This window comes from Natrix helvetica (genome assembly GCF_964273705.1).
Source record: "Natrix helvetica genome assembly, chromosome: 1".
NCBI lineage: Eukaryota > Metazoa > Chordata > Lepidosauria > Squamata > Natricidae > Natrix > Natrix helvetica.
Window position 1 is genome coordinate 9,172,447 of NC_138548.1, and position 27,127 is coordinate 9,199,573.

Below are 27,127 nucleotides of genomic sequence, written 5' to 3' on the forward strand. Positions count from 1 at the left end.
TCTTAAAGTTCCCAAGTTTGGACACCCCTGCTCTACACTAACTAAAATGACTTACTGTCGTTGGGCTACTAATTTACTCCACCCTCTTTTACCATTATTTACCCACAATCCTCTGCCTCCCCTTGCTTTCTGAAAGGATGAAGGCCCCTTAGACATAACCTAGGAGAGGGAGATGGAGTAAACCAGTTAGTCCTTGGGTTATGATCCGTAGTGTTAATGACAGTATCAAATGCACAAGGCTTAAAACTGGTCCTTTAATGCAGGGCCCCCAACCTTGGACATTGGCCGACTATTAGGCTGTGGCCAGAGATGGTATACACTTACTGTATTTTTCGGAGTATAAACCAATTTCGTTGTATTTAAGTACAATGACAATAAAGATTATACTTATACTTATAAGCCGCACCTGAATATAAGCCGCACCAAGATTTTGAAGAGGAAATTTAAAAAAAAAAAAGGCTTTTGCACCCTGCAGACCAAAGACATGAATAGCCTTTAGGAGGCTTATAGAGTGCTCCTGGGGGCTGGGTGGGCAAAAACGAGCAAAATATGACCCATTTTTCGCTCATTTTTGCTCTCCCCAGCCCCCAGGAGCACTCTGGAAGCCTCCTAAAGGCTATGCATGGCCATTTTGGTGAAGAGGGCAGGGCTTCGGGAGGCAAAAAAATGCTGTATAAGACACACCCAGATTTTCGCCCTCTTTTTTGAGGCAAAAAGATGCGTCTTATGTTCCGAAAAATACGGTACTTTCCCTCCCGGTTTGCAAATGTGAGTGCATGCGCCCCGTCAACACATGCGCACCGCCTTCCATGCATTCGCTTTCCTCGCGCATGAGGCTTGCACACATGCCCTGGGTTTGAAAACATGTATTATTTCCCTGGATGAGAAAAGAAGAAACATGTTTTTAAAGACAAAGTATAGTTCCCTGCTCCCAGCAGATATTTGGTGCGCATTAAGAGTGGGCCAACCTATCTACAAAACAAAAGACCTCCAACTCCAGGGTGATGGGATTAAGACAGGACCCTCCAGACCATAATAGGATTATCTAGTTTACCACATGGCACAACCAAGCCCCTTCCTTCATTACATCGCCCAGCAAGGCTCAACCAAACTCCATTCAGACAAACATGGCTCCACATGGGAGCCTGCAACCAATAGGACATATGCACTTGCCACAGGAACAGGAAGCTCAAGTTCAAAGCCCGAGAGAGGGTATAAATAAATTTATTGTTTTGGCTACAAAACCCCATCTAGCTATTTCCCCTCCTCTCTCTGTTGTGTGGCAACCCTGAAGCCACCTGGATTACTTCAGCCAGGTTCACTTCAGGGTTGACATCAATGGTGAGTGATGATGTCGTAAAGCGCAAACGTCACACGACTGCATTGCTTAATGACAGCAATCCCAGAATTTCCTCTTCTAATCCCTGGATCACATGGGTCGTTAAGTCAGGACTTCATGACCACAATGTGAGAAGAGACATAAATCCCAGGTCAGCAAGTGAGTGCTGCAAGTCATGGGTAGATGCAACAGAGCATGGACAGCAGGGGTGGGTTCCTGCCAGTTCTAACCTCTTCTATAGAAGAGGTTCCACAGTGCCATTTAGAACCGGTTCCAGTTCCCTCCCCTCGCCCGTCCGCACATCATCAAGATGAAGTGTGAGAGGAGGAATTCTGGGAGTTGAAGTCCACAAGTCTTAAAGCTGTCAAGTTTGAGCACCCCTGGGGTTTCTTTTCTAAAGGGTTAGGGGTGCGAGGGTCTTGTAACTTGACAGCTTTAAGACTTGCACACTTCAATGCCAGAGTTCCTGAGCCAACATGACTGGAGGAGGAATTCTGGGAGTTGAAGTCCACAAGTCTTAAAGTTGTCAAGTTTGAACACCCCTGGGGTTTTTTTTCCTAAAGGGTTAGGGGTGCAAGGGTCTTGTAACTTGACAGCTTTAAGACTTGCACACTTCAATGCCAGAGTTCCTGAACCAACATTTTGGTTGCTAAGCAAGAGCGTTGTTAAGTGAGTTTCACCACATTTTACAAGTTGGCCATACCCACCTAGTCACATGACTGGCATGCCACTCCCACCCAGTCACATGGCCAGCAAGCCACTCCCACAAAGCAAGCCACACCTACAGAAGAGGTTCAAAAAAAATTTGAAACCCACCACTGATGGACAGGTAGGTGAAGAACTAGTGGGAAGAACATTCGACTTCCTGCTGTCTTCCCCATTGACTGCTTGCGGGAAGACAGAAGGGCAGGTCGCAAAACTGCAGGATCACATAATTGCAGGACGATCCTATAACGAGGACACACAATCACAGTACGTTACAAACATTGTAATTTGGAGTCAATTGCCAAACTCCCGAATCTCAATCACTTGATCATGGGGACACTGATGGCCACAACTTTGAGGACTGCTTGTAAGTCCCCTTCCTTCAGCAATGTCATCACAGTCACTGAACGAGTGTGATAATCCAAGGACAATTTCTCACTCAATCGAAGGTACAATGTGGGTAATCCTCAATTTACGACCACAATTGAGCCCAAAGTTCTTAAGTGAATTTTGCCCTATTTTATGACCTTTCTTGTCAAGTGAATCGCTGCAGTTGTTAAGTGAGAAACATGGTCATTAAGTGAATCTGGCTTCCCCATTGACTTTGCTCATCAGAAGGTCGCAAAAGGGGATCACGTAACCCCAGGACACAGCAAACTGTCATAAATACGAGCACGTTGCCAAGCGCCTGAATTTTGATCCTGTGACTCTGGGGATGCTACAACAGTTGTTAAGTCATTAAGTCATAAGTCATTTTCTTCCGGTGCCACTGTATCTTCGAACGGTCACTAAATGAAAGGTTGCAAGTCGAGGAATACCTGTAACTGGTGCCAATTCGGATGATACTTGTAAACCAACCGCAAGGGGATTCTGCATAAAGATGGACAACCAAATGTTCTCCTTTATCTATCTTAGTAAGGAAGACATTGAGGAATATAGCCATACCTGAAAGTGGAAAACTGTTCCTCAGTCTGGAACCTTCATCAAGGTATTCGTTCTGTCAAGCATTAGCAAGGAAAGGGTGCCCCCAGGTGCTCCACTAAGCAAAGAGGACTTAGCAGTAAGAGAGGGCTGGCTAGCCAAATCTGAGTTCCAGGAACTTTTGTGTGGACCTAGGAGGATTCAGAGCCTTCTGCACAAAATAATGAAAAATACTGTACATATAACGCTAACGTGGCCCTTTAATTTGGTGGCGTAGAAAAGAGACTCCCAAAATCGGCAAGATGGATGGAAGAACGGATAAGGTGAAGGTTCCCCTCGCACATAGGTGCTAGTCGTTCCTGACTCTAGGGAGCGGTGCTCATCTCCGTTTCAAAGCCGAAGAGCTAGCGCTGTCCGAAGACGTCTCCGTGGTCACGTGACTGGCATGACTCAACGCCGAAGGCGCATGGAACGCTGTTACCTTCTCACCAAAGGTGGTTCCTATTTTTCTACTTGCATTTTTACATGCTTTTGAACTGCTAGTTTGGCAGAAAGCTGGGAGCACGGGAGCTCACTCCACTACATGGCGCTAGGGATTCGAACCGCCGAACAGCTGACCTTTCTGATCGACAAGCTCAGCGTCTTAGCCACTGAGCCACAAATAGACTTACATAATTATCAATAAACAGGCTTCATCTAGCTCACAGGGCCTGGGGAAAAAAGTAACAGAAAAACAGCTTATTGGTGCATAAATTTAATTCAATAAACTTTTTTTTCACGTGTTGCAAATCTTTGATAATAGGCAATGATTTATACCTGGGATTTCCAACAGAGGTAGGTTGCTACCGGTTCGCGCTGGTACGGGCGAACCGGTAGTGTCAATTGAGGCTTGGTTGCCTTACTGGTAGGGATGGAAGGCTGGCTACGCCCCTGAACCAGTTCCCCGGTTGCCGCGGCCAGCTTGTGTTTTAGTCATTTTTTCATGTTCTGCACATGCGCAGAACAATTTACACTCAACTGGCGCATGCACGAAGACAAACGGCAGCACCACCACCAGCAACTCAACCCTGGTGTCCGATCTTAGCAACTTTAAGGCCTGTGGACTTCAACTCCCAGAATTCCGCAGCCAGCTGGCTGCGGAATTCTGGGTGTTGAAGTCCACAGGTCTTAAAGTTGCCAGGATTGGACACTCTTGATTTATAGGGTAGTTTTATTGGCCCAGAGAAGGTTTTAACATCTCCTCGAGTCTTCTTCTGCCTGCATCCTGAAACAAATTGTTCACCTTTCGTGAAAAATGCATTTTTCTGTGAGGAGGATAGTAATATAATCTCCTTGATGGGCAGGGATTGACTGCACCTTGGCTCACCGGCTTCCAACGATTCGGGGTCAAACAAGCCCATGCAAGATCCTGCCTGCATTCTGGTTGATTTCGCCTTTAGCAACGAAGCTCTGATTCCGTGAAATCTTACTACCGGGAAGGAAAAAGAACATGGTTTCTTTCTGGTACTTAACTTTACCTTTCTGGGATGTTCTCCTTTCCCAAATGACATTTACAGGTAGGAGTTTTCAATTTTATTTTATTTTTTGGCAATGGGAAAAAAAACCTTCCTTGGATCTCTGCAAACTTTGCTCTCCATATTGGGTGCCCGAGATCAAGCCACGCTCTGATTCGTGTTAGGAGCTGCCTGAGGATTTTAGAAATGTGTTCCTGTCAACCAAACAATTTGTTTTGTGAGAAGTTAGCACCATCCAGGAAAATGAAATATTCTAGGAAATATTAAAAAAGGCAGAATATTATGTTTGTTCTGACTTAGGCTTCCTGAGAAAGCATAAATCACAATCTTAGTCCCCCCAAACCCTCTTTTATTTAAACGGCTGTGAATTATAGTCATTCACAGCCCGTAATAATTCACAAACATTCTGTGAAGAGTCCGACAGACGTCTGTTCGAGTTGCTGCAGTCTTTCAGGGTAAGGTTGATATGTCAGCTCCAGCTGCCATTCGGGGGATGGGGACGGGGATGGGGACAACTGGGCCAGCTGCTTACCAGGTGGAGATCTCCCTCCTCCACAAGCAGTCCAACTGAGAACTCTACAAAGCTCTTCACGATTGACTGCCTGGAGGTTTCCAATGAGAACATTCCAGAGCTGATCACTGACAGAACAATCCATGATTGATTGCCGGGTGGTTTTTCACTCTGGGTCACGAGGTGATGCATGTGCGGGGGTGGGGTTTAACCTAATTACAAAGAACTATAAAAGTTGGTGGGAGCACCCGGTGTCTGCTCTAACAATTTATTCATTGCTTTAGTGCAGTGATGGCGAACCTATGGCATGCGTGCCACAGGTGGCACGCGGAGCCATTTGTCAGGGCACGCGAGGCGCTGCCCTGTCAGCTGGGCAGCGTGCATGCGCGCGCTGGCCAGCTAAGTTCACCCTTTTTTAAAGCCATTTTTCGACCTCCCCAGGCTCCAGAGACTTTATAGGAGCCTGGGGAGGGCGAAAAGAGCCCCTCCTGCCCCCCGGAGGCCCTCTGGAGGCTTCATGAGCTTCCCTGAAGCCTCCGGAGTGCAAAAAAACCACCCCTAAGGGCAAACCAGAAGTTTGGGAACGGACTTCCGGTTTGCTCTGATGTTCGTTTTGACTGCTCCGGAGGCTTCAGGGAAGCATCCTGAAGGTCCCTGAAGCCTTTGGAGCGCTCAAAACGACCCTCCGAGCAAACCAGAAGTCACTTCCGGTTTGCTCGGAGGTTCATTTTGACTGCTCCGAAGGCTTCAAGGAAGCCTCCTGAAGGTCCCTCAAGCCTCCGGAGGGCTTCCGGGGGGGCGGGGGAGGCTGTCTTCACCCTCCCCATGCTCCTATAAAGCCTCTGGAGCCTGGGGAGGGCAAAAAAGCTTGCAAAAAATGGGGGGGCGCGCCTGTAGTGTGCGCATGCGCACTGAGGCAGGCCGCGCATTGCATTATGGGTGCGGCACGCCTGCACACGACTCCCCTGTGCTCCCCCCATTTATGGCACGCGAGCCAAAAAAGGTTCGCCATCACTGCCTTAGTGCTTTGTTGGTCAGTTCGTGCCGTAGGAAGTTAAACTGCATTTTCAAACCGTCTCTGTGTTTGGCTGTTTTCATTAACCCTTCAGAACCTGACAGTTAAGCACCCACCTTCATCTCCCTTGAAACGCTGCCAGAGACCTAATGGCCAATTAGTTTTGCAAGGCCAAACGGACCACAGAATCAAATGTGGCTTCTGAGAGCTTGAACCGACTAGATGTACTAATTGCTTCCTGCAAAGGCTCAAATCCCTTTGCTCCTCTTTTATGTCTTATGTGAGGGGCCAGACATCTCCAAGCCTTACTCCCGAGTCGCCCTTTTTGTCTTAACTGTTCTTGCCTTCTGGCAGCTCTGCGCATGCGCACACTGGGAACAGGCTCCCACTGTTCTTCTGCCTCGCTGATGTCTGACTCTGAAGGCAGCTGATAACTGGCATACGGCCCTGGCCCCCTCTCTGCCTCCGACACAGAGCCCTCATCAGAGCCTTCCCCAGACTCCAGGACTGGCCCAGGTTCCTCCCCAACCTCCTCACTCTCCGAATCTGCTGCCAGCTCTACAGGCCACCGACGGACCACAACATTTCCTTTGTTGAGAAATTGAGAAACATTTTTTTTTTGAGGTGGGAAGCAGACTCACTCTTAATAGCCCCCACCCACCTCGTTAGCCCACAGCAGATGTCAGCACTTAAGAGATAAAGAGATAGCTAGGTCTATTCATAAGCAAATGCCTCCACCCAAGATCCAACAAAGGTAGGATTAGCTGTCTACCCATCTAGCAACAGAACTCATCACATGGCGCCAGGGGAGATTACATCACCCAGAAAGATTCTACCAAGCTTGGGACTCAAGATACTACTAGGTTACCCCTGCATGACCCCAATTAATCAGAATACATTTCTTACACAGGAACAGGAAGCTCCAAGGCAAGGCCCAAGAGAGGGTATAAATTCATCTCTCTCTCCCAACCAGGTGCTTTTTTCTTTGCCCAGGACCATAACACCCATGTGGTCCTGTCCAACATTAAACCATCTTTCCAAGCAGTCTCCATGTTTCCAGGGTCTTTCTTCCCACTTGGAACTGAACCCAGAAGGACATTTCTAAGGATTTATCTTAAGGTTTAGAAGATCTTGGCAGGTCAGGGGCTGTAAAATGGAGCGTGTTGCCGGATTTCCAAGGTCAACATGAGGAATTTCAAAACTACCTTCCTAGGATAATACCCTCGTCTTCATTCCTCCTGCATTGCTGAGTATATGATTAATTCTTATGCATTGACTAAAATCATCCATTTGGCTTTCGTGGCTTAGTGGAACTAGAACTCACAGTTTCTCCCACTTTCTAGCCTGGTGCCTGATTCACTGGATCAAAGGGGCTGTATAGGAAACGTATGAACAGCTGTGTATGGAGTATGTAAAGTGGGTGTCTCTATAAATTGGAGGGAGGAAAGAAGGAAAGGATGGAAAGAAGGAAAGGAAGGGAAGGAGGGAGGGAGGGAGGGAGGGAGGAAAGAAGGAAAGGAACTAGAGGAGAGAGGGTGGATGGAAGGAAAGAAGGAAACTAGAAGGAAGGAAAGGAAATAGAAGGAAGGAAGGATGGATGGATGGATGGATGATGGAAGGAAAGAAAGAAGGAAGGAAATTAGAGGAAGGAAGGAAAGGAAAGGAAATGGAAGGAAGGAAGGATGGATGGAAGGAAGGAAACTAGAAGAAGGAAGGAAAGGAAATGGAAAGAAGGGAACTATAGGAAAGGAAGGAAGGAAAGAAAGAAAGAAACTAGAGGAAGGAAAGGAAACTAGAAGAAGAAAGGAAAGGAAATGAAAAGAAGGGAACTATAGGAAAAGAAGGAAGGAAGGAAGGAAGGAAGGAAGGAAGGAAGGAAAGAAACTAGAAGAAGGAAGGAAAGAAAAGGAAAAGAAGAGAACTATAGGAAAAGAAGGAAGGAAGGAAGGAAGGAAGGAAGGAAACTAGAAGAAGGAAGGAAAGAAAAGGAAAAGAAGAGAACTATAGGAAAAGAAGGAAGGAAGGAAGGAAGGAAGGAAAGAAACTAGAAGAAGGAAGGAAAGAAAAGGAAAAGAAGAGAACTATAGGAAAAGAAGGAAGGAAGGAAGGAAGGAAACTAGAAGAAGGAAGGAAAGGAAATGGAAAGAAGGGAACTATAGGAAAATAAGGAAGGAAGGAAGGAAGGAAGGAAGGAAGGAAGGAAGGAAGGAAGGAAGGAAAGAAACTAGAAGAAGGAAGGAAAGAAAAGGAAAAGAAGAGAACTATAGGAAAAGAAGGAAGGAAGGAAGGAAGGAAAGAAAGAAAGTAGAGGAAGGAAGGAAACTAGAAGGAAGGAAAGGAAAAGGAAGGAAGGGAACTAGAGGGAAGGAAGGAAGGAAAAAAACAGGGAGGGAAAGTGGGAAACTCCCTTCCAACCCTCTGCTTCTCTCCCTGCCAAAGCACGTGAAGCCAGTGGCCCCAGGCGAGCCTTGGTCAAATCTCAGGAGAAACTTTCTTACCACCGAGGAGCTTTGGAGGAGGGGCACCAGGAAGTGAGGCGAGGAGAACGGAGGTCCCTGTGGTTGGAATTCCATGCATTTCAAAGGTTCGAGACCACTTGGCCTTCTCCCGATTGATAAGGAATAATGAAAAACGACCCACTCTCTCATGGTGTCTTGCAATAAACCCTCTTTTAGGATCTTTAGGCTGCATCTCTGGAAGGACACAAGTGTTTTTGCTCAGGACGTTGTGATTGTGATGAACGACACCTCCGAACCCGCCGATGTCTCCTTCGTTTACTCAGGCACCCTACAAGGTGAAGTTTCTTGGGGTCTTTCTTCTCTCCCTACTATTTATCTGTTCCCAGAATTTATATATTCAACTCTCCCTTATCCTCTGCTCTCCTCATCCATTTACTCCCTTCCTTCTCTATTTATTTCCTTCCCTCCCCTCCCCTTTCCTTCCCTATCCGTTTTCTTTCTTTCTTTCTTTCCTTCTTCTTTCCTTTCCTTTCCTTCAATTCCCTTCTTTATCAATTTACTTCATTCCCTTCTTTCTCTCTTTCCCTTCCATTTGCTGCCTTTTTCCTTATCTATTTACTCCCTTCCCTTCCTTCTCTATTTATTTCCTTCCCTCCCCTCCCCTTTCCTTCCCTATCCATTTTCTTTCTTTCTTTCTTTCTTTCTTTCTTTCTTTCTTTCTTTCTTTCTTTCTTTTTCTTTCTTTCTTTCTTTCTTTCTTTCTCTTTCTTTCTTTCTTTCTTTCTTTCTTTCTTTCTTTCTTTCTTCTTTCTTTCCCTTTCCTTCAATTCCCTTCTTTATCAATCTACTCCATTCCCTTCTTTCTCTCTTTCCCTTCCATTTGCTGCCTTTTTCCTCATCCATTTACTTCCTTTCCTCTAGTTTCCTTTCCTTCCTTCCTTCCTTTCTCTTCCCTTCCCCTTCTATTTACTCCCTTTCCTTCTTTCCCTTCCTTTTCTCCTTTCTTTTCTCCTTTGCTTCCCTTCTTCCCTTCCCTCCCCTTTCCCTTCCTGTCTTCATACAGTCCTTGTTAAATAAATCTCCTCGTCCTTAAAGAAGTATTGAAAATATCCTTGCGAGCACTTGTCCTATAACATTTTTACCTCATCCTGGAATTTCTCTTTTGATTTAAACCGTATTTGTTTGTTTGTTTGTTTGTTTGTTGGTCAACAAGTACAAGGAAACAAGCATGAAAACACATGAAAAAAAATGGCACGAATAATTGGATATAAATAAGCAAAACATAGCCATAAACACATAAAAAGAGTACATATAAATGGGGACAGTAGGACAGGGACGGTAGGCTCGCTGGTGCGCTTATGCACCCCCCCCCCTGTTACCTATCTCTTAAGAAACACGTAAGGTCCATGGTAGACAGTTTAAGGCAAAAGGTATGCGGGTTAGAGGAACTAACAACAGGATCAGGTAGGGTTTTTCACACATTTACTCCTCTTGTTGCTGAAATCGTTTTTCCTGCAATCAAGATTAGAACGGATTGCATTTAGTTTGTATTTATTGATAGTCCTCGTGTCGTTGCAGTGGAAGTGAAAGTAGCCATTAACAGGTAGGACTTTATGGCAGATTATCTTGTGCACTAAGCTCAGGTCGGAATGTAGACGGATTGATATCTATTTGTCTGAAACGGTATAGGGTTTCCTGCCTAGGCAGGGGGTTGGACTAGAAGACCTCCAAGGTCCCTTCCAACTCTGCTATTGTATTGTATTGATAGAGTTGGGGATTTGGACGGCTGAGAGGGATGGGTGCAGCCCAGTGGTGGGTTCCGGGCCGGTATGGTCGTACCGGTAGTAGGCGGGAGCAGCAGCCACCGTACTGGTACGGTGTCTCGTTTGGCCCACCTGCCCGCCCATGTTCCTTACCTTTTTTTTTTGAAGCAACCGGCCCAGTTGCGTAGGTGCGCACACATGTGGTGCCTGCGCAACCTCTGCCAAGCAGCTGGGTGTCACAGGGCAGTGGTGTGTGCATGCATGCGCAGCGTGCGTGCCCGACTAGGATGCCTGGCCCCATGCGCAGAGTACCAGTTGCGACGGAATCTGGAACTCACCCCTGGTGCAGCCTCTCTGCTAAGGAAACCTAACCAATGTTTCTGGAGATACCTGCAAAACAATGGTGGGTTTCGGTACGGTGCAATGGGACCCGGCATTCACCACATGCGTCCTTACCTCCTGGTGCTCGGCAAAGTGTCACGCAGATGCCGTACGCTTTGATGCAGAAGCACCGAAGAGCTCAAATACTGGTAAGGAGCATGGGTGGGCATGCCCTCCAAAGCACCGTACCGGAACGGTACCCGGTGCTCCCGACAGGCACTGGTATGCCCGTACCGGGGCATCCTGGTTGTAACCCACCACTGCTGCAAAATGTCACTGCTTTATGTGTCTCTTGCTGTAATGCTCAATCTTCTGCTTCCACTGTAGCTTTTTCTAATATGACTTTTGGACAGGGGACGCAGCTTCTTCCTGCCATGGTTCCATCGTCCAAGGTGTCTTTGAGGGGTTGATCCACACCCAGAATGGCACCTATTACGTCGAATCTGCTGCTGTGGCCCGAGAGTCTCCCGAGGCCCCTTCCTTCATCTATCACCAGAGGGACTTAGGTGAGAACATCCAACTGCCCCCAAGGATCAAGCAGCCCCTTCTTCTCTTCCCATCACCAGCTTTCTTCAGCAGGTCAAACCGAGAGGATGTTTCCTTTCGAATAGAAGAGACGAAGGGTAGAACAAGAAGCAGTGGGTGGAAACTAATCAAGGAGAGAAGCAACTTAGAACTGAGGAGAAATTTCCTGACAGTGAGAACAATTAATCAGTGGAACAGAAGTTGCCTCCAGAAGTTGCGAATGCCCCAACACTGGAAGTCTTTATGAAGATGTTGGATAGCCATTTGTCTGAAACGGTATAGGGTTTCCTGCCTAGGCAGGGGGTTGGACTAGAAGACCTCTAAGTTCCCTTCCAACTCTGCTATTGTATTGTATAAGAGAAGCTCGAAGAGTTTGGGCCAAATAGGGTTCTTCCCCCCCCCTGTTCAACACCTCCCAAAGTGGCCATCAAACACTCATTTTAACAAGGCAGAAGAGGGAGATTGTGAAATGATTAGCAAATAAAGGCTTCGGTTGGGAGAGTGGGAGGGAGGAAGGAAGGAAGGAGAAAGAAGGAGGCAGGCAGGAATGAATGAAAAATGAGAACAAGAAGGAAGGAAGAAGTAAGGAAGGAAGGGGAGAAAAGAAAGGGAGGGAGGGAGGAAATCAAGGGAGGGAAGAAGGGAGGAAGTGAGTCAGTGGGTGAGGATGGGAGGGAGAGAGGAAAGAAGGTGGGAGGGAGGGAAGCCAAGAAGTAAGTAAGAAGAAGAAGGGGGAGTGAGTAAGTGTAAATAAGGAAGGGAAGGAAGGAAGGAAGGAGAGAGAAGAAGGGGATGGATGAGGAAATGAAGGGAGGGAGGGAATAAGGGGGAGGAAAGGAGTCAGTGAGCAAACAGTCTCTCAAGAGATTTCACAACTACAGACCTTTATCAGGCTTGGAGAGCTGCCAGGCCGATATCTTCCAAACGCCAAGCTGTAGCAGCAATTACTTGGCAAGAAGCCAGGAATAGATCTTCACCCTAAGGAATTGAACTAATTGCCTCCAGCAAACTCCACTCCCCCTTTGCTCCCCTTTCCCTATGGAAGGGGCCATTCACTGTCCACCTGTGGCCTTACTCCCAAGTCGACCCCTGTTCTTTAGCCGTTCCCTTCATCTGGCAGCTCTGCACATGCACACACTGGGTACAGGCTCCAGCTGTTCTTCTGCCTCACGGATCTCCGACTCCGAAGGCAGCTGATAACTGTCGGACGGCCCTGGCCCCCTGTTAGGGATGTAACCCTAGGCTTGGCTTGGCAATGTATATAAGCTATGATTGTAACAAATGTATCTGTTACTTTAAATGCTAAAGAGATGTAATTGGTTTGTTACCTCAAGCAGCCATAAGAGGGAGCCAGAATGACTGTTAGCTCTCTCTGTGTTAGACGCTGAATCGGTGTATTGTGAGGTACTGTGGTTTGCTACTGTTAGCTGTTTTGTGTGCCAGACTGACTATTTGATAACTGAATGACTGAACTGTGTATGACTTGGACTGTTAACTGGACTCTGAATACCTCTATATTTCCACATAGTAAACTACTATATTTTATACTATTCAGTGTCCCTGTATGCTGGCTTGTGCATGTTCGTTCATACCACTCTCATTACGCTTCTCTGCACACTCGCTCTCCTAACAGGGAGCTTACTTACTTAACACCCCTCTCTGCCTCCAACACAGAGCCCTCATCAGAGCCTTCCCCAGACTCCAGGACTGGCCCAGGTTCCTCCCCAACCTCCTCACTGTCCGAATCTGTTGCCCGCTCCGCCGACCGCTGGTTGGCCACAACACAGATTTGGTTTATTTTAGCTGCCTGTCAGGCCACGCACAGGAGAAACGTGTGCCCTGAGGATGGAACATCGTTTCTGTATTTTGTAGATTATGAGCTTCTGCACGACTCCAAATCAGCATCTCTGGCTCAGAAACTGCACCAACAACTGCAAGATTTCCAACGGCAGCTGACGGCAAAGGTATAAAAAAAAAAGCATTTGTTTCATGGTGAAACAAATGAACTCCCCACACCACTAAATCGCTAACCATCTACAGGGAGTCCTCGACTTACAACAGTTCATTTAGGGACCGATCGAAGATGCCACATCACTGGCAAAAGTGACTTATGACTGCCTTGCACAATCCCCATGGTCACATGATCAAAATTCGGATGCTTGCAACCGACTCACATTTATGACGGTTGCAGTGTCCTGGAGTTACGTCATCCCCTCTTGTGACCTTCTGATGAGGAAAGTCAAGGGAGAAGCCAGATTCACCCAATAACCGTGTGACTAACTGAATATCCGCGGTGATTTACTTAACAACCATGGCAGGAAAGGTCGTAAAATGGGGCAAAACTCACTTAATAAGTGTCTCACTTATCAAGATAGATTTTGGGCTCCATTCTGGTTGTAAGTCGAGGATTATCTGTCTTTGAGGCTGGTCTAATGTAATTCAACTTCTGATACATCTTCTCACTTTCTTTAGCTCCCGGTACAGGTAGTCCTCGACCACAGTTGAGCCCAAAGTTTCTGCTGCGAAGCAAAACATTTGTTAAGTGAGTCTCGCCCCATTTTACGACTTTTCTTGCCACAGTTCCAAACATCATGCAGAATTAAATCAGAGTCCAAGGCAGAGCTATCCTTAAAGTTCCAATTCAATAAGACAGACATGTTGGCACAAACTGTGGAATCCCGAATCTGAAAGCTTCCTGGGATTCCACCCAGTTGAAAGTTCATGATCTTATCCCCACACCCATAAATCCATCACATGGTCCAATCTTCTTCGCCCACGCTGGCATCTCCATTCAGCTGGTTCCGGTCAGGTGCAGACGTGCGGAGACAAAAGATGACCTTGAGCCTCTAGAAAGGAATGACAACAACACATTCCACAATTCTACTCCTTTCTATTCCCCCCTCCCAATTACTACACTGATGAAACAGCATAATGAAATAATAGAGAGTATAGCAGGCCAAAAATCCTAAAAAGGAATATGACTGCAGGCCTGACACGAATCTGGTTTCCCCATTCACTTTGCTTGTCAGAAGGTCTCAAAAAGGGACCCCGGGACATTGTGACCGTCATAAATGTGAGTACCAAGGGTCTGAATTTTGGTCACATGACCCTGAGGAGGCTGCAACAGGGTGAAAAATGGCCAGAAGTCTCTTTTTTCAGTGATGTTACTTCAAATTGTCATTAAGTGAACTGTTATAAGTCGAGGACTCCCAGGTAGGTTATTCCTTTTGTTAACAACCTGCTTCATGGTCTCTCCCCAGGCAAGCCACACTCATCGGCCCAGGAGGAGTTTACATTATTCAAAGACTTCCTGCCTGCTTCACCTTCAAGCCGATCACCTGTTTTACCAAAGGTTTGGCTCTGTGGAAGCCGTGATTGCCCAGGTGTGCAAGCCCTCTTTTTTTAAAGGATGAAGGGGGAGGGTCAAGATAAAAGGAGGTGGAGCTAGAATGGGTATACTCCTTCGGTGACTCGCCATGACATTTGAAGGTGAGACAGCAGTGGTGGGATTCAAAATGTTTTTACTACTAGTTCTGTGGACGTGGCTTGGTGGGTGTGGCAGGGGAAGGATACTGCAAAATCCCCATTTGCACCCCACTCCAGGGAAAGGATACTGCAAAATCCCCATTTGCACCCCACTCCCGGGGGAAGGATAATGCAAAATCTCCATTTGCGCCCCACTCCAGGGAAAGGATACTGCAAAATCCCCATTTGTGCCCCACTCCAGGGGAAGGATAATGCAAAATCCCTATTTGTGCCCCACTCCAGGGAAAGGATAATGCAAAATCCCCATTTGTGCCCCACTCCAGGGGAAGGATAATGCAAAATCCCCATTTGTGCCTCACTCCAGGGGAAGGATAATGCAAAATCCCCATTTGTGCCCCACTCCAGGGGAAGGATAATGCAAAATCCCCATTTGTGCCCCACTCCAGGGAAAGGATAATGCAAAATCCCCATTTGTGCCCCATTCCAGGGGAAGGATAATGCAAAATCCCCATTTGTGCCCCACTCCAGGGGAAGGATAATGCAAAATCCTCATTTGTGCCCCACTCCAGGGGAAGGATAATGCAAAATCCCTATTTGCGCCCCACTCCCGGGGGAAGGATACTGCAAAATCTCCATTCCCTCCCCACTTCAGGGGAAGGATAATGCAAAATCCCCATTTGTGCCCCACTCCAGGGGAAGGATAATGCAAAATCCACATTTGCGCCCCACTCCCGGGGGAAGGATACTGCAAAATCTCCATTCCCTCCCCACTTCAGGGGAAGGATACTGCAAAATCCCTATTTGGGCCCCACTCCAGGGAAAGGATACTGCAAAATCCCAATTTGCATCCCACTCCAGGGAAAGGATACTGCAAAATTCCCATTCCCTCCCGATCAGCTGGGACTCAGGAGGCAGAGAATAGATGGGGGCAGGGCCAGCCAGAGGTGGTATTTGCCAGTTCTCTGAACTACTCAAAATGTCCACTATTGGTTTGCCAGAACTGGTCAGAACTGGCTAAATACCATCACTGGGTGGGAAGGGTTTTTTTTTTTTTTTTTTGCAAAGGTTGCCCTCTTCTTGGGCATCCCTGGCCCTTCCTGTCATCCTCATCTCTGCCTTTCTGGGTAAGGAGAGGCTAATTCTGTAGTTGCATCTACACATGATGCTAAGCTGGGCTAAATGGAATTGGACAGTAGCAGCATTTCTCAAACTTGGCCATTTGAAGATGGGTGGACTTCAAGTCCCAGAACTCCCCATGACTGCTGAGGAATTCTGGGAGTTGAAATCCACACGCCATAAAATTGTGAAGGTTTGACTGAGGAAATCTGGGAGTTGAAGTCCACACATCATAAAGGTGTCAAGGACTGACTGAGGAATTCTGGGAGTTGAAGTCCACACATCATATTCATAAAGCTATCAAGGACCAACTGAGGAATTCTGGGAGTTGAAGTCCACACATCATATTCATAAGGCTATCAAGGATTGACTGAGGAATTCTGGGAGTTGAAATCCACATATCATATTCATAAGGCTATCAAGGACTGACTGAGGAATTCTGGGAGTTGAAGTCCACCCATCATATTCATAAAGCTATCAAGGACTGACTGAGGAAGTCTGGGAGTTGAAGTCCACACATCATAAAACTATCAAGGACTCACTGAGGAATTCTGGGAGTTGAAGTCCATACCTCTTAAAGTGGCCATGCCACGGTTGAGAAACACTAAGTCAGTTCTCTCCAGCCTTGGCAACTGTAAGACTTGTGAACTTCAACTCCCAGAATTCCTCAACCAGCTTTGGCTGAGGAAGCTGGCTGAGGAATTCTGGGAGTTGAAGTCCCTAAGTCTTAAAGTTGCCAAGGTTGGAGACCCCTTCACTAAGCTATAGCAACGGAATCTCAAGTATTTATATGACCCCAGGAATCCAAGCGTTGTCTCTGGATAATTCCTTTTTTTTTTCTAGATTGCCAACTATGTAAAAGCTGTGAACACCATTTACGAAGCTGCTGAGTTTGGTCAGATCAAGACCATCGAGTTCAAAGTTAAGACGATCACAGTAGGTTCCAGCTCCTTTTGGACAGAGTTATGGGGAATTTGTCACGAGGATTTCCACCGAAAAGTAATTAAATCTTAAAGGGGGACGATTGCAGTTGCTTAGACAGTATTCAAAATTATGATGGACCCTGAAAAACAGATTGATGTCCTGGATTCAAAGTTTGGATGTCCAACCACTCCCCTCCCCTAGTCCTGTAAACACATTTTGGATACTATACAGACAGCCCAAATTTACAGCTGTTTGCAACATCCTGAAGATTTAAACCAGCTATCAGCGTTCCAAATATCATGCAGAATTAAACCAGAGTCCAAGGCAGAGCTATCCTTAAAGTTCCAATTGTTAGGGTTCTAAATACCATGCAGAAATAAATCATTGTCCAAGGCAAAACATCCTTTAAGGTGCAATTTATTCCGCAGGCATGTTAGTACGGCTATGGAAAATTCCAACTCTAAATTACATCCTCTAAGTTCAACCAGTTGAAAGTTCATGATCTCTCCCCACACCTACAAATCCATCACATGTTCCAATCATATTCTTCCACGCTGGCATGTACACCCATCTTCTTCCGGCCAGGTGTCGAGATGCGAAGACAAAAGATGACCTTGGCTTCTACAAAAGAATGTCAACAATCCATTCTACAATCCTACTCCTTTCTATTCCCCCCTCCCAACTACTACACTAATGAAACAGCATAGAGAATTATTAAAAAGTGTGGCAGGCCAAAGATCCTAAAAAGAATATAATTACAGGCCTGACAGGCTGCCTCTCCTCAAAAGAAAAACGTTTCCTGCAAAGAGAATAACATAAAAGTTAACATAACAAAATTAACCACCTCTTCTCCACCCAGGGGAACCCCTTGACTTCTCGGGAAACTTCCCATTGAATTGCTTTACTAACTTCTCCACTTTTAGGTTCCCACTGTTTACCCAATTAACTTCAGACCAAGGGTAACCCTTCCAATGCACTAAGTACTGTAAGCAACCCTTATTCAGCCTGAAATCTACAATTTTTTCCACCTCAGATTGTGTTTCCCCTTCTATCACCACAGGAGGAGATTGAGCTTGGGTGGATGCTCTTCTGTTAGACCCAATTACTGGTTTCAACAAGCTACAATGAAATTCTGGGTCAATTTCCCCTAGACTTCTGGGTAGACTGAGTTGAACTGTAACTGAGTTAACTATCTTCACTATTGGGAATGGACCTAGAAATTTTGGACCCAATTCCTTGCTAAGCATTTCTAATCTTATGTATTTGGTAGATACAAAAACATTGTCCCCCACACGGTAGGGGTTTAGGAGTGAGCGACGTTGATCATCTTGCTTCTGGTAGGCTTCTGCTGCAACTGCTAGAGCCTTCTTCGTATTCTCCCATCCTTTCTTTAGCATGTCCATCCATTCACTCAAAGACATGAAAGAAGGAGGTTCTCTAGGCAACTCAGGCATGGCAACAACTTCTATGCCACTGGTAATCTGGAAACCCGCTAATACTCTGCTGCTGTGGACCGCATCGTTGTACGCCACTTCGGCGAAGGGTAGCAAGTCTGACCAGTTGTCGTGCTGATAGTCCACAAAACACCTGATGTATTGTTCCACCACCGCATTGGCTCCCTCTGCTGCGCCGTTCATGCTGGGATGAACCTCTGAGCTCAGTTCTTGTGTGGACCCAATAGATCTCAGGACCTCTCTCCAGAACTTGGCTGTGAACTGGACTCCGCGGTCTGAAATGATCCTCTTGGGTACTCCATGCAGGCGATAAATGTGTTTCACAAACATTTTCGCTAATTCGTTTGCGGATGGCAATCCTGAGCAAGCAATGAAGTGTGCCTGCTTAGAAAACAAATCAATAACAGTCCAAATTACTTTATGCCCACTGCTGTCTGGGAGTTCCATGATGAAGTCCATTGCGACCTCTTCCCATGGCCGTCTCGGGCTCTCTGCTGCAGGTGCTGTAGGTTCTGGGCTCTTGGATCCAATCATCCACGGCTGGCCTTGTTCCTCCTCCGAGGCCTCCCCTTTGGTAGGACTCTTCATCACCTGAAGTTGGGGGTCCTCTTCCAGAGGTCGGTTGGGCATTTCCCCCTCCGAGGCCTCCCCCTTAGTTGGACTCTTTGTCACCTTCAGTTGGGGATCCTCCTCCGGAGATTGTTTGCCCTTTTCCTCTTCCAAGGCCTCCCCCTTGGTAGGACACTTCGTCACCTTAAGTTGGAGATCCTCTTCCAGAGGCTGTTGGCCCAGATGACTTTTCTGTGCGGGCATCTGGGGCCCTCTCTTAACCACCGTGGCAATTGGTACACACGTTTGTTCTTCGGCAATTCCCTCCTCCGAGGCCTCCCCCTTGGTAGGACTCTTTGTCACCTTAAGCTGGGGATCCTCTTCCAGAGGTCGTTTGCCCAGATGACTTTTCTGTGCTGGCATCTGGGGCCCTCTCTTTACCACCATGGCGACTGGTACACACATTTGTTCTTCGGCAATTCCCTCCTCCGAGGCCTCCCCCTTGGTAGGACTCTTCGTCACCATAAGTTGGGGATCCTCTTCCAGAGGTCGTTTAGGCTTTTCCCCCTCCGAGGCCTCCCCCTTAGTTGGACTCTTTGTCACCTTAAGTTGGGGATCCTCCTCCGGAGAATGTCTGCCCTTTTCCTCTTCCGAGGCCTCCCCCTTGGTAGGACACTTCCTCACCTTAAGTTGGGGGATCCTCTTCCAGAGGTTGTTGGCCCAGATGACTCTTCTGTGGTGGCATCTGGGACCCTCTCTTTACCGCCGTGGTGGTTGGTGCGCACGTTTGTGGCATTGGGGCTGGAGCCAAGCACTCTGACACTCTGTGGCCAAGTTGACAACAATGGTGGCATTTAATTGGGCCCCACGAGGAATGGAACCTAGTTACATCTCTAAACTCAGGAACCGTTTCATCACACTGCCTTGCTCTCCAACTTGCAGCTGCCCCCTTGGTAAACCCTTCTTCCATGGTGGAGATTGCTTCTCTGTAGGAAGGTGGAGTAAGAACCTTTTGGGGCATTGCAGATGCACCTTGTTCCGCTTCCCATCTTGCAGGCCTGGCTTTGGTAATCCCTTCTTCCATGTTGGTGATTGCTACTCTGTAGGAAGGTGGGGTAAGAACCACTTGGGGCCTTGCAGGCGCACATTTTCCCGCCATCCACAATGCAGGCCTCTGTTTGGTAATCCCTTCTTCCATGGAGATTTCTTCTCTGTAGGAAGGTCTGGTAAGAACCTTTTTGGGCCTTGCAGGGGAGACTGGAACCGGTGGGGAGGTCAATCCCTTGGTTGGCCACTGCCCAGCTTTCTGCCATGGTGCCATCTGCTGAGGGAGGGCAGGTGCCCACTGGCATCCCTCCCATCCATGACCTGGGGTTAAGACCCATCCCGGGGTTGCCTGCTTCACAGGTTGCAGCTCAACCAATGATGGCTGGCTAAGGGGTTTTACGTGCCAAGGACCCTCCTGCTGGCTTGGAGGAGTTATGGGCCAAGTAGGTGCCCTTTGCTGGCTTGGATGAGTTATGGGCCAAGTAGATGCCCTCTGCTGGCTTGGAGCATTTCCCCATGCTGATGGCAAAGGAGTTGGTAAGTAGCATCTCTTCCATCCAAGTCCTGGGAGGAAAGCCCAATTTACTGCCCAATTTGCTTCATTTACTGGTTGCAGCCCCATTTGTGGTGGCTTGCAAGTGACAGATGCTGGAAAAATTCCTTCTTCCTGCCTCCTTTGAAATTCCCATTTTGAAAGGGAATCCTTCTCCCAGCTAATTGCAGGGTGACAAGCCATTTCATTTATTGCCGTCTGGAAGGAGCCCAAACCTCTGTTCTAGGGGGTTTTTTTTTCTTCCCCCAAGCCTTGTTTCCAAGGTGGGGGGAAGGAGGGGGAGCATGCACTCACAATTTGCTGAAGAAATATTTATGCGACCTTCCTTCGTCTTGTCGTGTCTCCTCCTGCATTCCTCCTGATGCAATTAAACTGGAAGCAGCATTCCATTGCCTTTGAAGTTCCGCACTCAGCTTCTTATCACCAAAAGCTTCTCATTTATTCTTCGCTGATATTTACGCTGTCCCGGTCAGCGTTGGGAATGCCGAGACCCCCATCACCAGCCCACCCCTGCGAGGGGGGGTGCTAGTGAATTATTTTGAGAGAGAGAGTTGAAATAATGTTAGGGTTCTAAATACCATGCAGAAATAAATCATTGTCCAAGGCAAAACATCCTTTAAGGTGCAATTTATTCCGCAGGCATGTTAGTACGGCTATGGAAAATTCCAACTCTAAATTACATCCTCTAAGTTCAACCAGTTGAAAGTTCATGATCTCTCCCCACACCCACAAATCCATCACATGTTCCAATCATATTCTTCCATGCTGGCATGTACACCCATCTTCTTCCGGCCAGGTGTCTAGATGCGAAGACAAAAGATGACCTTGGCTTCTACAAAAGAATGTCAACAATCCATTCTACAATCCTACTCCTTTCTATTCCCCCCTCCTAACTACTACACTAATGAAACAGCATAGAGAATTATTAAAAAGTGTGGCAGGCCAAAGATCCTAAAAAGAATATAATTACAGGCCTGACACCAATTTAATAAGACAGACATGTTGGCACAAACTGTGGAATCCCAAATCTAAAAACTTCCTGGGATTCCACCCAGTTGAAAGTTCATGATCTTATCCCCACACCCATAAATCCATCACATGGTCCAATCTTCTTCAGCCACGCTGGCATCTCCACCCAGCTGGTTCTGGTCAGGTGCAGAGGTGCGGAGACAAAAGATGACCTTGGGCTTCTAGAAAGGAATGACAACAACACATTCCACAATTCTACTCCTTTCTATTCTCCCCTCCCAACTACTACACTAATGAAACAGCACAGTGAGATAATAGAGAATATGGCAGGTCAAAGATCCTAAAAAGGAATATAACTGCAGGTCTGACACCAGCATTTGCTTCTGGTTTTCCAGGAAAAAAAATCCCCCATAGCAAATACAGGCCGTCTTCAACCTACGACCACAATTGAGCCTAAAATTTATGTTGCTAAGTGAGAAATGTGTCAAGCGAGTTTTGCCCCATTTTACGACTTTTCTCACCACGTTTGTTAAGTGAATCATTGTACTTTTAAAGTTAGTAACCCGGTTGTTAAGTGAATCTGGCTTCCCCAGTTTCCCAGACAGGAAATCTCGCCTGATAATTGCTACATTTCTTCATTACAATTCTATCAATCCTAGGTAGACAGTTGCTTTCCTGCCAATGTTAGCCTGAAAGGTACTAATCAATTTATAGCTGTTTTTTTTTAAATTAAACCTTTATTGAAAATTTAAAACTTTAACATACAAATACCTTTAAAAATAGTTTTGTATAAGTTGCAATCCTTTTTGACAGCACTAACATAACATAATTCGGTATTCAAATGCATTTTTTATACATTCCTAATTGTTCCTATATCTATGCATCTATGTTTCTAAGTTTTACATTTCATGTTCCTATTATTTCTCCATCGATAAAAGTTTTCCCAAACTGTATAATATTCTGAGTCTTCCTTGTCCTTTAACTCCAATGTGAGTTTATCCATCTCTGCGCAATCCAAAACCTTTTCGATTACCCAACAATCGATTTCCCAACATTGTGGGAGTGCGATTCTAGCTGCTGTAATTATGCGCAAGATTAAATATTTCATCTCTTTCATACACTTTCCCTTAATAATCCCCAGAAGGAATAATTCTGCTTTGAATTCTATTTGGGTATTTGTAATTTTCTGTCACCATTTTTGTATTTTGGCCCAATATTTTTTAGATTTCGGGCATAACCACCATGCATGAAAGAAGGTACCTTATGCCTGTTTACACTTCCAAAACTTTGGATTTAAATTCAGATACTTTTTTGCCAATCTCGGGAGGATTAATGCCACCAATAAAACATTTTGTATTGATTTTCTTTGAATGTGACAGATTTTCTCATTGTATAATTTTTATTCCAAATTCTTTCCCAATCCTCCAGATGAATATTATGACCAGAATTTTTAGCCCAGGCTAATTTACAGCTGTGTTATTCCCCTAAAGGTTTCTTACACAACTCTTTATCTTAATGTCTTACAGATGGTCTCTTGGGTTATACAATTTGATGTCTCATACAGAGTTTAAATATGGATGTCCTCTTGATCCCTTTTTACAGGAATAATCCTCATTTCTCTCAAGCCCCCCCCCCCACTCTTTTATTTTACAGTCTTATTCCTATAAACGTTCATTTATGTCCTGTAACATAATTCGTACGTGCTGCCTATTATGTACCGTATTTTTCAGAGTATAAGAGGCACCAAGATTTTGAAGAGGCAAATTAAAAAAAAAAAATTTTGTACTGCAGACCTCCCCAAAACGGCCCATTTTTCGCAAAAATGGGCCCGTTTCCCCCCCCCAAAAAAGGGCATGAATAGCCTTTAGGAGGCTTCTAGAGTGCTCCTGGAGGGGGGGGGGAAATGAGCAAAAAATGGCTGTTTTTTTGCAAAAAAAAGCCCGTATACCAAAAAAATGGCATGCATAGCATTTAGGAGGCTTATAGAGTGCTCCTGGGGGCTGGGGGGCAAAATTGAGCAAAAAAACACCCTGTTTTTCACTCATTTTTGCCCTCCCCAGCCCCCAGGAGCACTCTATAAGCCTCCTAAAGGCTATGCATGGTCATTTTGGTGAAGGGGGCGGGGTTTCAGGAGGCAAAAAAAAAAAAATGCTGTATTCGGTGTATAAGACGCACCCAGATTTTCAGCCTCTTTTTTGAGGGAAAAAGGTTCGTCTTGTACGCTGAAAAATACGGTAAATGACAATAGAGCACATGGGAGTGAGGTCCCTTCTGAGTCATCTATTCCTGCTTTGGGACTGTCCTTCATTTACAGATCGTCCAAGAGGCGGATACTTCCCAGACCCCCTTCCTCAGTCCGGAAATGTTGCTTATGCTGCACTCAAAAACCAATTGGAACGGTTACTGCTTATCTTACCTGCTGACCGACCGGGATTACAGTGGCGTCCTTGGCATTGCTTTCAATGGGCAACCAGGTGAGACACCTGCAGGATTCCGATCTTCTCACCGGAACTTCCATCTCCCACTGAAAAAAGATCCTGCCGTAGAGCAGCGACAGCTTCGTTGCCTCCTTCCACAAATGTCTCACCGGGCGACAGAACTCTTGGGCTCAGTTGTGGTCATAAGTCAAGGACTACCTGCACCATTCTGGACAAAGGGCTCTCTAATTCCTTCTTAGGCACCTCCAGTGTTGCACCCACAACATCTAGAGGCAACTTCTGTTCCACTGATTAATTGTTCTCACTATCAGGAAACTTCTCTTAGTTCTAAGTTGCTTCTCTCCTTGATTAGTTTCCACCCATTGCTTCTCGTCCTGACCTCAGGTGCCTTGGAGAATAGCTTGACTCCCTCTTCTTTGGGGCAGCCTCTGAGATATTGGAAGAGTGCTATCACGTCTCGCCTGGTCCTCCTCTTCCTTAGACTAGACATATCCAATTCCTGCAACCGTTCTTCGTGTGTTTTGGTCTCCAGTCCCCTAATCATCTTCATTGCTTTTTCCCTGCACTCTTTCTATCTAGAATCCCAAAACTGGATGTGATATTCCAAGTTAGAACAATTAATCAGTGGAACACCTTGCCTCCAGAAGTTGTGAATGCCCCAACACTGGAAGTCTTTAAGAAGATGTTGGATAGCCATTTGTCTGAAATGGTATAGGGTTTCCTGCCTAGGCAGGGGGTTGGACTAGAAGACCTCCAAGGTCCCTTCCAACTCTGCTATTGTATTGTATTGTAAGTATGGTCTTACCTAGGATTGCTGACTGTGTGCAGGTAGAAATCTTCACTCTGTGAAGATTTCACTCTTCACACTTTCTTTCTTCACTGTGATTATTTTTTCGCAGACGACTTTGGAGGGATTTGCTCAAAGTATCAGCATTTCCAGGAGAAAGAAGCCTCTCTGAACACGGGGTTGATCACGCTGCAGAAGTATGGCCAGCTGCTCCCTCCACGGATGATCCACTTCACCCTGGCGCATGAATTCGGCCATAGCCTGGGCGCACACGTGAGCCTTCCTTTTTCTGGGCGACCAGCTTGTAAATCAGGGATGTGGGACTTGATTTGATTGAGGGCCGCATCAGGGTTGTGTTTGACCTCGGGGGTGAGCGGGGGGCAAGGTCAGCTTGACATCACTCTTGTCCGAGGCGCCTGTGGTAGCCTGACTGCTCTACCAGCGAAAACGGGATCCCGAGTTCTCTTTTTGGCCGGGACAGCCTCCTGCAACCATCTGCCAGAAAAAAATGGAGGTCAGGAGGACTGCATGTGGCCCTCCCGAATTCTGTTTTTGGCTGGGCCTCCTGAAGCCCCCTGCCACTGAAAATGCAGGAATCCTCTCCCCCCACTGCTCCAATTTTGCTGACAGAGAGCTGCTGGAGGCTGTCCCGCCGAAAATGGTGTTGTGACCCGCCACTGACCAGCTGAGCTGGCGCAGATTTGGAGAGTGAGGAGGTTGGGGAGGAACATGGGCCATCCTGGAGTCTGGGGAAGGCTCGGATGAGCGCTCTGTGTCGGAGGCAGAGAGGGGGCCAGGGCCCTCTGACAGTTATCAGCTGCCTTTGGAGTCAGACATCAGCGAGGCAGAAGAACAGCTGGAGCCTGTTCCCAGTGTGCGCATGCAGAGACGAAGGGAAGAGCCTTTGCCAGACGAAGGGAAGAGCTAAAGAACAGGGGTCGACTCGGGAGGAAGGCCACAGGTGGATGGTGGATGGTGAATGGCCCCTCCCAGAGGAAATAAAAGAGGAGCGACAGGGGAGGGGAGTTTGCAGGAGACAATTAGTTTAATTCATTAGCGTGAAGGTCTGTTCCTGACTTCTTGCCAAGTATCGTCTGCTACTGAGTGGCGTTTGGAAGATATTGGCCTGGCCGCTCTCCAAGCCTGATCAAGGTCTGTAGTTGTGAAAGCTCATGAAAGACTGTTCAGCTAAGGAGCAAGGGCCAACTCGGGAGTAAAGCCACAGGTGGACAGTGAGTGGCCCCTCCCATAGGGAATAGAGAGGAACGAAAGGGGAGTGGAGTTTGCCGGAGACAATTAATTCACTTAATTAGTGTGAAGATTTGTTTTTGACTCTGAGACTCTGCCAAGTATTTTCTTGTACATCGTTGCGTGGAAAATGCCAGCCTGGCAGCTCTCCAAGCCTGATAAGGTCTGTGGTTGTAAATACACCCTTGAAAGGCTGTTTGCCGGGACTTTGCTGGATGTGAGTGAGAGGAATTCACATTCGCTTAACAAAAAGGGGCAAGGAGTCTGCTTCGTGATTTGGTGAAGCCTAAGTAAGAACAAATGGAGTTCTCCCAAGCCGAGGGGCTGTGGGTCAGACCATCGCTGTTTCCAGGGCGGCCCGGTGGGTCAGATCTGGAGTTTGACACCCCTGCTGTAAATTTTAAAAGTTTGGCTCTGGATCGTTTAGGTCCAGTCAAAAAACGTCCATGCTGGTATCTTTCTCTGAAACTTTTTCTTACAGCACGACCAGAGCAAAGAATGTTCCCGTTTTAACCTCAACACCAGCCGGGGGAAATTCCTGATGTTCAATTACGCCACGGATGGGACTGAATTCAATAACGATAAATTCTCCCCATGTAGCGTCGCCTATATTTCCAATATTCTGGAGCTCAAGAAGGATCGTTGTTTCGCAGGTTGGACCATCCGACGGGGGGTTGAATCCTTAAGATGGCTGAAAAAAACCAGTTTGCAAAGATTAGATTAGATTTCTGGTGGTGGGGAGTTCCAAGGATCCTGAATTACGTAGGTTCTCGGTGGCAGGGGCTGGATCGGTTTCTCCAGACTTGGCCACTTTAAGAGGTGTGAACTTCAATGCTTCCTGCTGGCTGTGTAATTCTGGGAGTTAAAGTTCACACCTCTTAAAGTGTCCGAATCAGAGAAACACTGTTCTGCTATATATTAATTCCTCCCTGTGGCCAATCATTGTCTCTTATCTTTTTCCCCCTGAAAAGTTTTTTATTTTTATTCTCTTACATACAATTATACGTATACATTCATAGAGTTATTCTTCTTCTTTACATTTGTCATTCTTATACATTTACGTTTTAATACTACCTTATTTTCCCTTTCTTTTCTCCCTCCCTCCCTTCTCTACTTCCTCCCTTACCTCTCCCATACTCCTCCTCTTCCCCTTCCTACCCTCTCTCCTTCTCTTTCTCTCCCTTCCACCCTCCTCTCCTTACCTCTCCCTTCCTTCCCTCCTCTTCCTCTCGCCCTTTCCTCCTCTCTCCCTTTCTTCTGTTGTTATAGGTGTCTATTTCAAATGTCAATTTATATTTTCGTGGGATGGTATTTCCGCAAACCCATATATGGTTTAGTATCATTTCTTATTCCCTTACCTTTGCTAATCTATCCTATGTTTTTCCCCTTTTATATCTCACTCTTGAATATATACCTGTACATT

General features: G+C 46.5%; 1 protein-coding gene across 7 annotated transcripts in view; it reads left to right on the top strand.

Moving 5' to 3' along the window:
- The first annotated feature begins 4,402 nt into the window (after positions 1–4,402).
- LOC309394998 (disintegrin and metalloproteinase domain-containing protein 10-like) overlaps positions 4,403–27,127 on the top strand; it is a 40,809-nt gene continuing 18,084 nt past the window's right edge. For 4 of the 7 annotated variants that reach the window (XR_014175835.1, XR_014175836.1, XM_081958717.1 and 1 more), the window contains exons 1-10: positions 4,429–4,521; positions 8,445–8,589; positions 8,681–8,799; positions 10,962–11,114; positions 13,006–13,097; positions 14,394–14,516; positions 16,579–16,734; positions 23,546–23,705; positions 24,569–24,729; positions 26,186–26,357. Coding sequence is in view for 5 of the 7 variants with exons in the window: in XM_081958717.1 (XP_081814843.1) it covers positions 4,455–4,521; positions 8,445–8,589; positions 8,681–8,799; positions 10,962–11,114; positions 13,006–13,097; positions 14,394–14,516; positions 16,579–16,734; positions 23,546–23,705; positions 24,569–24,729; positions 26,186–26,357 (1,348 nt within the window). In the remaining 2 variants the exon portion in view is untranslated. Of the gene's footprint in view, positions 4,522–8,444; positions 8,590–8,680; positions 8,800–10,961; positions 11,115–13,005; positions 13,098–14,393; positions 14,517–16,578; positions 16,735–23,545; positions 23,706–24,568; positions 24,730–26,185; positions 26,358–27,127 lie in introns of all 7 variants that reach the window. The other 3 variants (XM_081958720.1, XM_081958718.1, XM_081958721.1) reach the window with 3 other exon arrangements.